At 42.3% G+C, this 13,850-nt stretch overlaps 1 protein-coding gene across 1 annotated transcript in view; it reads right to left on the bottom strand.

The window, feature by feature from the left end:
- The window catches only part of GCLC (glutamate-cysteine ligase catalytic subunit), a 38,715-nt gene that overhangs the window by 11,173 nt on the left and 13,692 nt on the right, over nt 1-13,850 (bottom strand). Inside the window, exons 2-8 of the mRNA XM_076332940.1 lie at nt 13,284-13,396; nt 11,719-11,901; nt 8,788-8,901; nt 7,942-8,000; nt 7,715-7,851; nt 1,287-1,361; nt 316-432 (exon numbers count right to left, since the gene is read on the bottom strand). Of these exons, the coding sequence (XP_076189055.1) occupies nt 316-432; nt 1,287-1,361; nt 7,715-7,851; nt 7,942-8,000; nt 8,788-8,901; nt 11,719-11,901; nt 13,284-13,396 (798 nt within the window). The remainder of the gene's footprint in view (nt 1-315; nt 433-1,286; nt 1,362-7,714; nt 7,852-7,941; nt 8,001-8,787; nt 8,902-11,718; nt 11,902-13,283; nt 13,397-13,850) is intronic.

Consider the following 13,850-nt stretch of genomic DNA (forward strand, 5'->3'; position numbering starts at 1 on the left):
TTAATCCAAAGCAATTTTTGCTTTTTGGGCTCAAGCACAGACTGGAAAGTTTCATCACAGGGGGACCTTTTCAGCAAGCTGTGAAGGAGTGAGTGGAGTTCTACTGGGATTCCATACCTAACTAAAAATACATATTTACTAACGTAAACTGTACAACCAAGGCAAATGTTTACACCATCTCTCCTATATTTACCACAAAGACTGCCATGTTCCCTTGTTCGGGATTCTGATGAGCACAAGCAGAATTTGATACTAAAGGAGATTTAACTTTTTTGCCTGAAAAAACCCAGACATTTACAACCTAACATTACTTACTTCTAGCCCCCTCTCTTCTCGCGTTCGATCATCTACAGATGCAGAGATTACTCCCCAGCGACAATCAATATCAGACACGTAGCCTCTGTAGAATGGAGATGCAGCGCTCAACGCCATCTGAAATAAAAGAGCCTGATATGAAAACAAAAGGACAAGCCAAGGAACCAAAAGCAAAATACAACCCCACTGGAAAGGGAAACTTGCTGGTCCAGAAGTAACTAAAGTATGTACTTCAGTTTAGCGTACAGCCAAAGCCCATACAACCACAAATCTCTCACCTGCTATCTACAGAAAATGCCTAGATGAAGGGTTAGTATTACTGAAGTGGCATCTGATGCTCTCCAAATTTATTACCTCTACAGATCAGCATTTGAGGAACACAAAGATGATATAGGCAGAAGCAATTTCGTGACAAATCAGGAAGTATTCTGCTCGCACGCTTCCAAACTCCAAAAGTTCACCTGCAATCATTTTGTTTATTTTTGTTTGGCCAAGCACCTTAGCAACACAGCTGGAACATACCTCACTCGGAGCAGGATCTGCTCACCACCTAGACCAGACCAACGCTTTATTTTTATAATACACGTTATAAACACCTGTTTGTGACCACATGCTTACGAAAGGGACAGATTTAAACAACTTAAGCTGAAACCCTCTCTAACACCAGACCCAAAGTTGAAAAATTAAAAATTGTTTTAAGGAGTTAGTTTGTCTTGTTTTCGTGAAAAACTGCCCCAAATGTACTTCTATAACTATTCAACAAGAGTCTTGTGCATATGGGAAGGAGGGCAGAGGAGAAGAAACAGACATAATCTGTTTTGTGGTGTCATTTGGACATTAAATAAATCACGCTGTTCATGTGACAACCTAGCAAGAGACTGACACTTCTCCCAGAGTTCCAAATTTGTGAGTAGCGTTCAAGGTTTTTTTGATTTTTTTTTTTTTCTTTTTTTTACAAGTCCATTACTTACCACAATGGGACAGATCGTGGCTAGCTGATCATAGAGATACCTTGCTTCAAAAATGCTGCAAGCCTGGAACGTTACCTGTTGAAAGAAGTGCAATTGCTATCACAATTTCTATAATCATAGCACAAGCACAGTTTTCCTAGATTTAGAATCAATGATATAATAAAATTATTTAAATACCAAGAATTTGAAGGGCTTTTTTTTGTTTGGCTGGTTTTGGGTGGATTTTTTTGTGTGGGTTCCCCCTCACCCCCCAATTCTTGGACAAACTTTTGCCTCATCCATCAGCAGCATTTATATCACAAGCTTTTTTCCACACTATTTCCATGTTCATTAAGATTTCAGACCACAACGCTTTGGCTGTGAGGCTAAATATACAAACGCTTGCCAGAACTAAAGAAAACTGAGTTACCATGTACAATACACATGGGTTGGTAATGCACCTTCAGGAAATAAGCCAGGAACCTACTTACTTAGAACAACAGTCAGAAACTATTGTCAATGTGACGTTTGTTTTATGTGACAGCTAATCCTGTTTTAAAGAACATTTCAAGACGCCGTTGTTTGATCCTGCAAAACTGCGAAAAATAAGTATCTTCGTGTATACTGTAACTTTTATTAGGAAAAAAATGTCCAGTTTTGCCTGTATTAGAGGCCAGGACACAGGAAAAGATGGAAAAGAAATGTTATTTGCAGAAGCCATTAATGATATGGAAGCCCTACCACACATAGGCCACTGGAAAAACATAACTTCTTTGCAACTTTTGGTGAAACTTGCTCAGAGCAGCATCAAACGCGAGATGCGTTTCTAGTAGCAGACCTTACCCTCCAGACTTCCCAAACGAACCCTTTAGGCATTTTAAAAATGCAGAGGGAGATGAAAAGCCTCTCTCTCCCTCTTCGCAGTTTACTTATTCATAGATTAGAGGATAACTTAGATGGGAGTGTACCCGTGTACCACTATCATAATATTGTACAGGCTTCAGCTCTAAATCATCATTGCTGCTTGCTGTCCTGAAGAATGCCAGCCGAACACAGATTTTCCTCTTCCACGGATTACAATTAGAGAGTCCCACAAAACATACAGGTTCTTCTCAGTCTGCGACTGAAGCCCAATCCAACCCCAAGTAAGCCTTAAAAAAACCCAACCAACCAAAAAACCCCCCAAAACTCCTGAGTTCACTGGTGGGCTCAGTGGTGGATTTTTTTTGGAGGGGGTAGGAGGAATATAGGATTTGTTTGTGTTTTGTTTGTCTTTTTAAATCTGCAGCCAACATTAATTAAAACATCCCAAGTGAGACAAAGGGTGTGCGGTAGACAAAATATTTCTTCTGTGTCTATCCTTCAAGTGGCTATCAGGGAAAAAACCCAAAACGCACTTTGAAAAGACAAAATTATTTAATTCTCTTGCAAAGAAGCAGCTAAGTATGATTTCTCATCAGTAATTTTGGACCTGACGCACTAGGGAGCCTGCCTTGGGGTGGGGGGAGCAGAGCAGGACACCTACACTCTTTCCCCTGACACAGTGATAGCCGCCTCCCCTTCCCTTTTATGTTTATTCCAAAACACATTAAATCTCGGATTTGACCCGGTTTCTAGACAAACATCCCATTACAGAGGAAAAGGGCACGACAATCTTATCACAGAATAGAATAGTTTGGATTGGAAGGGACCTCTAGAGGTCATCTAGTCCAACCCCCCTGCAATGACCAGGGACATCTTCAACTGGATCAGGTTGCTCAGAGCACCATCCAACCTGACCTTGAATGTTTCCAGGGACGGGGCATCCACCACCTCTCTGGGCAACCTCTTCCAGTGCTTCACCACCCTCAGCGTAAAAAATTTCTTCCTTAGATCTAGTCTCAATCTAACCCCCTTTAGTTTAAAGCCATTCCCCCTTGTCCTGTCACAACAAGCCCTGCTAAAAAGTTTGCTACCATCTTTTTTATAAGCCCCCTTTAAGTACTGATAGGCTGCAATAAGGTCTCCCCAAAGCCGCCTCTTCTCTAGGCTGAACAGCCCCAACTCTCTCAGCCTTTCTTCATAGGAGAGGTGTTCCATCCCCCTGATCATTTTTGTGACCCTCCTCTGGACCCGCTCCAACAGGTCCATGTCTTTCTTATGCTGAGGGCTCCAGAGCTGGACGCAGTACTGCAGGTGGGGTCTCGCCAGAGCAGAGCAGAGGGGCAGAATCACCTCCCTTGACCTGCTGGCCACGCTTCTTTGGATGCAGCCCAGGATACAGTTGGCCTTCTGGGCTGTGAGCGCACATTGCTGGCTCATGCCCAGCTTTTCATCCACCAGGACCCCCAAGTCCTTCTCAGCAGGGCTGCTCTCAATCCCTTCATCCCCCAGCCTGGACTGATACCGGGGGTTGCCCCGACCCAGGTGCAGGACCTTGCACTTGGCCTTGTTAAACCTCATGAGGTTCACACAGGCCCACTTCTCAAGCTTGTCCAGGTCCCTCTGGATGGCATCCCATCCCTCTGGCGTGTCAACCACATCACTCAGCTTGGTGTCATCTGCAAAGTTGCTGAGGGTGCACTCGATTCCACTGTCCATGTCATCGATGAAGATATTAAACAGTACCGGTCCCAACACGGACCCCTGCAGGACACCACTCGTCACCAATCTCCATCTGGACATTGAGCCGTTGACCACTACCCTCTGGATGCGACCATCTAACCAATTCCTCACCCACCAGACAGTCCACCCATCAAATCCATACCTCTCCAGTTTAGAAAGAAGGATGTTGTGGGGGACCGTGTCAAAAGCCTTACAGAGGTCCAGATAGATGACATCTATAGCCCTTCCTGTGTCCACTGATGTAGTCACTCCATCATAGAAGGCCACTAGGTTAGTCAGGCAGGACTTGCCCTTGGTGAAGCCATGCTGGCTGCCTCAAATCACCTCCCTGTCCTCCATGTGCCTTAGCATAGCTTCCAGGAGGATCTGTTCCATCATCTTCCCAGGCACAGAGGTGACACTGACTGGCCTGTAGTTCCCCGGGTCTTCCTTTTTCCCTTTTTAAAAATGGGAGTTACGTTTCCCCTTTTCCAGTCAGTGGGAACTTCACCGGACTGCCACAACTTCTCAGATACGATGGATAGTGGCTTAGCAACTTCATCCGCCAGTTCCTTCAGGACCCACGGATGGATCTCATTGGGTCCCATGGACTTGTGCACCTTCAGGTGCCTTAGATGGTCTCAAACCTGATCTTCTCCCACAGTGGGCGGCTCTTCATTCTCCCAGTCCCCGCCTTTGCCTTCTGCGGCTAGGGCGGTGAGGCTCGAGCACTTGCCAGTGAAGACCAAGGCAAAAAAGTCATTGAGTACCTCCGCCTCCTCCATGTCCCAGGTAACCAGGTCTCCTGTCTCGTTCCGGAGAGGGCCCACATTTTCCCTTGTCTTCCTTTTATCCCCGATGTACCTATAGAATCTTCTCTTGTTGCCCTTGATGTCCCTGGCCAGATTTAATTCTATCAGGGCTTTAGCTTTCCTAACCTGATCCCTGGCTGCTCAGACAATTTCCCTGTATTCCTCCCAGGCTACCTGTCCTTGCTTCCACCCTCTGTAGGCTTCCTTTTTGTGTTTGAGTTTGTCCAGGAGCTCCTTGTTCATCCCTGCAGGCCTCCTGGTGTTTTTGCCTGACTTCTTCTTTGTTGGGATGTATCGCTCCTGAGCTTGGAGGAGGTGATCCTTGAATATTACCCAGCTTTCTTGGGCTCCTCTTCCCTCCAGGGCTTTGGCCCATGGCACTCTACACCAAGCAGATCCCTGAAGAGGCCAAAGTCTGCTCTCTTGAAGTCCAGGGTAGTGAGCTTGCTGTGCACCCTCCTCGGTGCCCTAAGGATCTTGAACTCCACCATTTCATGGTCACTGCAGCCCAGGCTGCCCTTGAGCTTCACATTCCCCACCAGCCCCTCCTTGTTGGTGAGAACAAGGTCCAGCGTAGCACCTCTCCTCGTTGGCTCCTCTATCGCTTGGAGAAGGAAGTTATCATCGACGCATTCCAGGAACCTCCCAGACTGCTTATGTCCTGCCGTGTTGTCCCTCCAACAGATGTCGGGGTGGTTGAAGTCCCCCATGAGGACCAGGGCTTGTGAGTGTGAGGCTGCTCCTGTCTGTAGAGGGCCTCATCCACTCGGTCTTCCTGGTCAGGTGGCCTGTAGCAGACCCCCACTATAATGTCACCTGTCCCTGCCTTCCCTTTAGTTCTGACCCATAAGCTCTCGGTTGGCCTCTCATCCACCCCCCGGCAGAGCTCCATGCGCTCCAGGTGGTCATTGACATAGAGGGTGACACCCCCTCCTCGCCTCCTCTGCCTGTCCTTCCTAAAGAGCCTGTATCCCTCCATCCCAACACTCCAATCATAGGAGCCATCCCACCACGTCTCCGTGATGCCAATAAGGTCACAGCCCTGCAGGCGTGCGCACATCTCTAACTCCTCTTGTTAATTCCCCAGGCTACGTGCATTTGCATAGAGGCATTTAAGTTGGGCCCCTGATGAAGCTGTCTTACTGGCTGGAGTTCCTTTGTGCTGCTCTTCAGGCGCTCTCCTGCTGACCCGTGTTCCTTCTCCAGGCTCTGGGCATCTATTGCTGGCCCTGGCATCAAACTGGTAGGAGTGGGATGGATTGAGGTTCCCCTCGCCCTTCTCCAGAAGAGGGCTGCAGGCACCGCAAGGACCACGGAAAGCAGCAGCCATGAGCACAAGGCTCAACAGGCATAGGGATGTGAAGCCTCCAAAGGGGCAGGAGCGCAATGGTTTGCCTTGCTGTTCACAGGGGCAGCACCTCCCACCCCACCGTCGTTGCGGGCTGTCCCATCCGAGCTTATCGGGACATTATTTTTAACCTTGGAAATATATCAAACCAAGTTGTAGCTTGGTGCATAGTGAGAAAAAAATCAAAAGGAAGTACGCATACTGCAAACTACCTTACAGAAAATAGGTGGGGAATACATGTTTTCTTCTAGTCGGTTATCAAAAATTATCAGTTGATACACAAGCATCTTGTAGCATCTGCCAGCATTGTTTTCGTTCTCCCTTTGATGATAACAAGACTACCGAATTTGAATTTGACCACTGATTACAAGAATGGGGAATAGTAAAATGGTATTCCTTAAGAAGGAATTTAATATATTTTTAAACAAGTTCATATAATGACTGAACTTTTTGGTCTTAAATAAGAAAGAGATGGTACAAAATAGACCATATCAAACTTAACACCTTGTAAAACCACGCGGTATTACATACACTTTACTACTTCATCAGATTCTCCCTAGTTTACCCTTAGTGACAAGAAATCATACTTAGCTGCTGCCAAGAACATTTTATTTATTCAGATTTTGTAGTTTCTCAGTCTCAAAGGGAAGTGTTTTGAATGGGGTTATTTCTGCCACTGCTGTGAAAGAAGAAGAGCTTGGAGAATTTCCTTTAATCCCCTAGAGACTTAACACTAGCCTCTTCCTAGCTCTGCTTCCAAGATGGCAGTGGCAACAGGCAGATTTTATCAACAGTCAAATACATCGCTACTACCTAAGGCATCAGCCCCTAGCATCAGGTTACTATGCTAGAGAAACATTGAAAACAAACAGATGCTGAAAGGATTAAAGCACTCCCAAGACACAGCACCTGGATTTAAACGGAGGATACTGTAAAATAGTAGTAACTCAGGCAAACAAATGAAGACACTAAGAAAGGGGCAAGCGTTAACGGGAGAAAACAGAACCAAGAATGTCTCCCAGCACGCAGTAACAGAACACAGCTACCCATGTGGATTTGGTAGGTTCATGGTTCAAGCAGTGAGAAGACAACTTCTTAGCAGATAGCTAAAAATATTTAAGAATGAGAAGTTTTATACAGGAGTTCATGCTGTTTGTAAATAAAATAAAATCACACAGCTGGAGAAAGCTACTTATTTTAAAAGATATTCCAGTGACTTCTTGTCACTCCCTGCTTTTGCTGTTCCAAGAATGGGGAAGAGGGAAAAAAACCAAAATGAATAACCAAAAAGCCCCACACATTCCTACAAAACAGCTCAGTTTCCATTCCCACAGCATCCTGTGGTCATGCGTGAAAGAAGACCACAGCGGAAGATGATCTTTCACACTTGAAAAGTGCTGCAGTTCCAGGAGCAGGTGCTTGACCAAATGGGGTTTGACCAGTTCAAGAAACGCTTTCCGCACGGCATCCAATTACATTTGAATATTAATTAGCAGCAAATAAACATAATGCAAGCAAACAAACCTGGACTTTAAGACAAGATTACCAGGTATAAGATTGAATTTGTTGTTTTATTCCCCCGTTGCCACTCTGAAAATGCATCAGTTGAATTAAGCTAGAGAGATTAGACATAAGGCAAGTCTTAAAAACAGAAGCATTTAGGGAAGACAACATTCAGTAACATCTTGAAAGCAGACGCATTTTACCTGAAGACAACAGTTTCCCATTCCAAAACCCATAGCATCCATGTATATATAGTCTGGTTTAGCTGCCTTTGCTGCTTCTCCATCATCATTAGGAAATGTTTCGATAAATGGTGATGGCGTGTTCTTATCTTTAAATACTGTGTGGAAAATGCAGGTACTCAGTAACCCAGAGCATTAGACTGAACAATTATTTTGAAAAAGAAAAAAGATAGATTGAATTTACTCACTTGGTACATTTATCACAACCTTCTCTCCTCTTCGGTGCCGAATGTTTCTGGTCAGTGTACTACAACAAAAAAAAGCTTTCTGAAATATCTGAAAGTTTCTCTTTATGCAAGTTTTTTTGCAGTTAGTTTCTCAGCAATTCTCAGGGTTTCAGGATGTCAACTTTCTATTTATTTTGAGCATTTTCCTTCAGGACACTTCTTTTCCTAGTTTAAGATAGACTGTAACAGATACAACACTGACTTTTTCTTCAGTAAAGTCAGTCTTATTTTGATGGACTTCACAGTACTATGCTGATAGAATAGGCAGAAGTAAAAGGCTACTGACCTGAAGAATACCAGGGCAAGTGAGAAAGTATGCTTAGTTTTTAAACAGAATGATTTTCATTCTCTGAAGTCTCACCTTACAATGAAAACCCCTCTCAGACTATACAAGTAGTTTGACACCATGCTCCATTTCAGAGTAACTAGGGCAAGTTACTGAGTACACTGAGATGTTGCTGTGACATACCTGAGCGAGAGCTGGATTAACTGTGATAGAAGTGGTTAGCCATGGGATTTCAAACTGGAAACAATTTTGCAGTTGCATAATCAACACCTTTTGCCCCATAATGGCGTGAAATACTACATAAAGTTACTTGAACTTAACAGTTTATTTTCTTAAGTCACTTTGACAGAAAATACACGTCATCACAACCATCTCTGTCCAAGTCCTTGTGATATCTGCAGCAACTAGCCACATAGCTCTCTATTCCAGTAATATAAAGAAGTTGCAGGTATGCCTATGATATTCAGGCACAGAAAAATATTCAGCTCCCCAGAACATTCACACTCCCCAAATACTCTTACCTAAATCTAGGATGTTTATTGATGGCTTCATCTGGAAAAAAGAGGGATTTTGAAGCTCCTCCTTCTACTGGCGTTGGCTTATATTCTGGCAGTGTAAACCCAGGACACCCTAACCTATGTAACACAACAATGAGATCCAAGCTGTAATGAGAACAGACTGTGATTTTAAAACGGTCAGATGATCGGAGATTAGTAGACAAAGGAATAAAAAGAGAATTTTTTGAAACTTGCATCTACCATGAGTATTTCCGAAGCGTTTTTCAAGACTGCTACCTATGCATGTGGAATTGCCAGAAAGATGTCTTAAAACAGCTGCCGTTAAAAGGTCAGTACTTGCCAACAACCAGCTTCCCTGGTGGTTAAAATAGACTGGGCTTTTTTTTTGTTGTTGTTTTTTTTTTTTTTTTAAAAAAAAACCACTATCATTAGACAGTAAACATGGACTTTTTCAGTGGCTGAAGCAGGAAACTTCACAGTCTTATGCAGAGTACGCACACATTTTAGTGTGTTAGCACCTGTCACTAATACTGACATGCAGCTGCATTCTGTGCCTTGAACAGTTGCTCTAGAGGGTACAGGTTAACACTGACTGCTGAAGTAATTTATCCAGCTCTGCTCCCAACAATCTCCCCATGTTAAAAAGATGTACCTAACCAACTCTGTAAGAATCAGAGGTAGTTTCAAGTGATACACACATCCCAAGTCTCACAGCAGCTTGTGATTTTAGAACTCTGAAAAACCCCATGACAGAAATGTAAGAAGTGAAGAAAAAAATACAGTTATTAGGTGTAAAATGCTGAGACATATGCAAGTAAATCAGAATACACTCCCCCCCCCCCCGCTCCATTGTAAGTTTAAGAATCATCTGAAACAAGAATAAGTAGGTTTTCAGTACAACTGAGACAAAGGAGCATTTGAGAAGTTGGAGGTAAAGTTGCAGAAGATTAATTTCTCCATGCTGCACAGTATAAAGGACAAAGATTGTGCTATCTTGAGAGGCTTTAGTATTTGGATGTATAAAAAAGGATTAGCTGATCCAACTACAAGCGAACTACTCAAAATACCAGGAAACACTCACATTTCTGGAAATATTATTTATGCTCAACATGTATTTCGCTACTGGTTTCTTCTTCCTGGTTTAAGTATACAAGTTGTCCTACAACATCTAAACCCAACTTTACCACTTACGTAAGTGCAACATTGTAAACTGCATCACTCCAGTCCTCAAGAAGGAAAACAGCTTTCTGGTCCTGCAGCAACGGCTCATATATTTAAGAACTACGGATACTCATTTAGCTTCTAAGCTAGTATTTTTTAATATTTAAGTATTTTCAGGTTTATTCATTTTTATCTGAGTTATTTTAATTTGAATAAGCCTGCTTTTTTATCTTTCTTCTGTCAGTTTTTTTGTCTCTTCAGGTGCACATTTTTTTTTTATTATACATACATGTATATGCACAGACGCACACAGGCATATGTACATACTATTGTAGAGAGAATGTAGCAAAAAACCCCAAACCCACAAAACCTCAGAAATATACGTTAGCAAGACTCCAGTCAAATCAACAGGGACGTGAATGGCAAGATAGCAAAAAGCAGAGATATGAAACTAAATAGCCTAGGGAGAGCAATTTGTGAAGGATGAAACTACGTTTGGGATGATCCATAAGTAATAAACAAACTACATTTTATTATTTACTGCCTTTCACTGAAGTCCAATGTACTGCTCCTACAGTGATGTAAAAAGTATTTCTCTGTATCTACACAGTGATGAAGAACTCCTCTCCCTTTATTCCTTGCATGATTGGGTCTGAAATATTTGTATACAAAATTTATTAAATGACATAACCTATTTGTAAGGTTGCAGGGCAAAAAAAACCCCAATTCTGTAACACACTGAGAGCTACTTAACCATTGGACTTCAAATAAGCTCTTACGACTTTAAAGATATCTAGTATAGCTCCATAAAGAGGAAGCATATTTTGTCAACAGAGTGTTCTTAAAACAGCATTCATGGGGCATAACGCAGGCATTTTGGTACCTGAACTTCGCTGCTAAGTCACATTTTGTACCGTTCCTGCTCTCAGCAAGAATTTAGGGCCAGTGCATTCCGTACTATACAAGAAACGAGCCAGTAATGCCAGCTGCTTCTCTTCTACCGCAGAGCAATTTTTTTACTATTTTAAGCATAACTATCTTCATTCATTTGACTGACCAGGCTAGTTAGAACGAACATAATAAATCCCTGCCTAGAATTATGTTTGAAAGGAAAGTCACAAAGTACGGTTTCTCCTAAGTAATGAAGTACATCCTGAATTTTATTTCTTCAAGAGTCTCTTTACAACAATAAAAAGGAGGAAATCTACTCTTTTTAAGGGTTTTATGAACCCAGGAAAGGTGCATTCCTTTCTAGGTTCAGTAAGTACAGTACTATAGAAGTTTTAAGTCTTCATTTTGTAAGGATAATCACATTCCTGTTCTACTGTGTGCTCCAAGCCACCAAAAGAAGTTTGCACGTGCTTTAGTGAAAAAGTAGTGTTAAAAAATAGATCAGGTTAGCCATGTTTTACAAAACTGCTACTTATACAGATCAGAGGTTGCAAAATAGGTACTTTTATATACGATTTGCCATATCAATTCAAGATGGCAGACTACTCTACATACAATACTTTATGTTACGAATATTCAGGTATTCTCTCCTAATACAAAATCATCACAGATTAGAAGTAACCTAAAAATATAAAATATGCTTATTTGTTTGTCTCATTGCAATAAAAATTTTAGGAAACACGACTGGAACATTAAGTCAAAGTGCTTTAACTGAAATGTATTTTGCTCAGTTTCATTGTACAGTTTAGCTATATGCAATAAAGAGAAAAAGCATATAGGGAGAACAGCAAACACAGCATTACACTTCAGCAACCATCTCACCTTGGAAATGACGTCACAGTGCAAACAGCCTCATTTTCTTTGAGCACAGAAGCGGCCTCTTGCCGTCTTTTCCTCATGTTGTCTTGCACAGTGTTGAATTCAGACATGGTTCCCCCATACGGCTGCCCAGGTGTCCCTTCAATCATATAGCTTCCATATTCTGGTCGCCAGAGTGTTGGGTGGCTATAATAAAAGAATAGCCTCGTTTAAATATTTCTACAACTTCAGAAAAGATGGATTATTTGTGAGAATTTCAGAAATAAATGCATCTTGCAAGAAAAATCTCCTAAAGTTGATTATTTGGTAGAGTAACACAATGTACCTTCCAATGTATCTCACCGCCGGGAGGCAGTGAAAAGAAATTAAGGCACAGTTTGGCAGTAGGAAGTGTTGCTGTATAGTGCAATAAGTAGGATTTGCCCATGTCAAATTGCAATCACCTTTAGTATCTGTCTCAAGCTTTGTTTCTTGAGGTTTTAACTGAAACTGGAAAATACAGAACATTCAACCGCTTCCACAGTACAAGGCAAGGCTCAATTTCTTCTTTCTACTGCCTGTGAATACCTAGTCCTGTTTCACAAATTTATCAGGTTAAGAAACGAAATGAAGTTTGAGTACACCTAGTCACCCCTGAAAAGTAATACCTTCCCATCCCCTTGTGAAGCCATGCCATCTCTATGGAGCGCACACTACCACAGGCAGAGCCACATCTCCCCTACTGTTCTTCTGGCAGTAGCAGTTTTGAGTCTAAAAGCAAAGGGATTCCTTCTTGCAGGCTTTCAGTAGTCCCTCTACCAAGGAAGACAGACAGGGAAGCCTTACTAGAAGATGAGGTTACAGTACCTAGAAAGAAGCGGACAGGCCCAGGGCACAAAAGCCTTTCATTGTGACAGCAGAGTTTCTCCACCTTCCTGTAAGCTGTGACCTGCTTTTGGCTCTCTTCAGCCAAAGCACTTCGCTGTCTCTGGTCTCATTTCTCTGCTGCCATCAATTAAAAGGCAATTCACACTTCTCTGGCTAGTTGAAGTAGAGATATGATCCAGTTATTCCTGAAAACTCCACGGGAGAGGATGGGGAAGAACTGCCCTGCCATCCTTAAACTCGTCTTCCTAATTCTGCCAAAAATGGGAGAGTGCTCCTACAGACAACAGGCTTCCCTATACAGCCCTCACTGGCTCCTGCAGTCAGGGATACAGGGGCAAGCGCACACACATATGCTTTACGGGACAGGGGAGGTGTAGTACGCGATTACTGTGTACACACAGACACAAAACCAGAGCAAGACAAAACAAATACCCAAACTGCAGCTTTTGTGGGCTCACTGTTACATCCTCCTTTTTTTCAAGTCATAACACAAAAGGTGCATGGACTGCCTGCAAGCGTGCTCAAAATCTTTCAGTTCCTGCACCCCAGCTTTATCTGAAAATATCGCTATCTGTGGCTTATAGTTTTACTGACAGCAGACTTGAAAGTTAAAAGGTCTACAAAAGTTAAAAGGTCTACAAAATTCTGTACAGTATCATAACAGGAGAAAAAAAAAAAAGAAACAGGAAACAGCTACTCACTTGGGGTTTACCTTCTCCCCCTTGTCTTGCAGGGTTTGAAGAACTTCCTCACCGCAGAGCACCAAGCGCACTTTCTTATTCTCATGGTCAAATTTTACTAACATATATTCCACCTTGTAAATAATAAAAACAAAATAAACAATTAAATGGTAAGATTTTGTTCACACACACACACATTGGCACACAATTTTAAGCATCAAGTGAAAAAAACACAGGATGTCAGACTGGACTTTATCTCTACAGAAGCTTAAAAACCATCACTAACTATGAATGCAGTAAACAATACCGCAGACGATGGCTGCATGCTTATTTGATCTTCAATAAAGAATTGAAATTCCTCAAAATTGGCCTTGAAAAATTTTTCCCTTCATTTCTAATTGTGGATATTTTGCAAAAACATTCCTGAATTTGTATTTGCCTCCACATTATTTTTCAGACAAAAAAAATTAAAACCCTATGCAAGCTATTAACCACAAACATCTCTCTGTCATCCCATGAGTTACAGTCTCTGCTGCTGACAAAAAAACAACCAACCAACCAACCAAAAAAGTCATTCTACAAACAAGA

This window comes from Aptenodytes patagonicus, chromosome 3, assembly GCF_965638725.1.
Source record: "Aptenodytes patagonicus chromosome 3, bAptPat1.pri.cur, whole genome shotgun sequence".
NCBI classification, from domain to species: domain Eukaryota; kingdom Metazoa; phylum Chordata; class Aves; order Sphenisciformes; family Spheniscidae; genus Aptenodytes; species Aptenodytes patagonicus.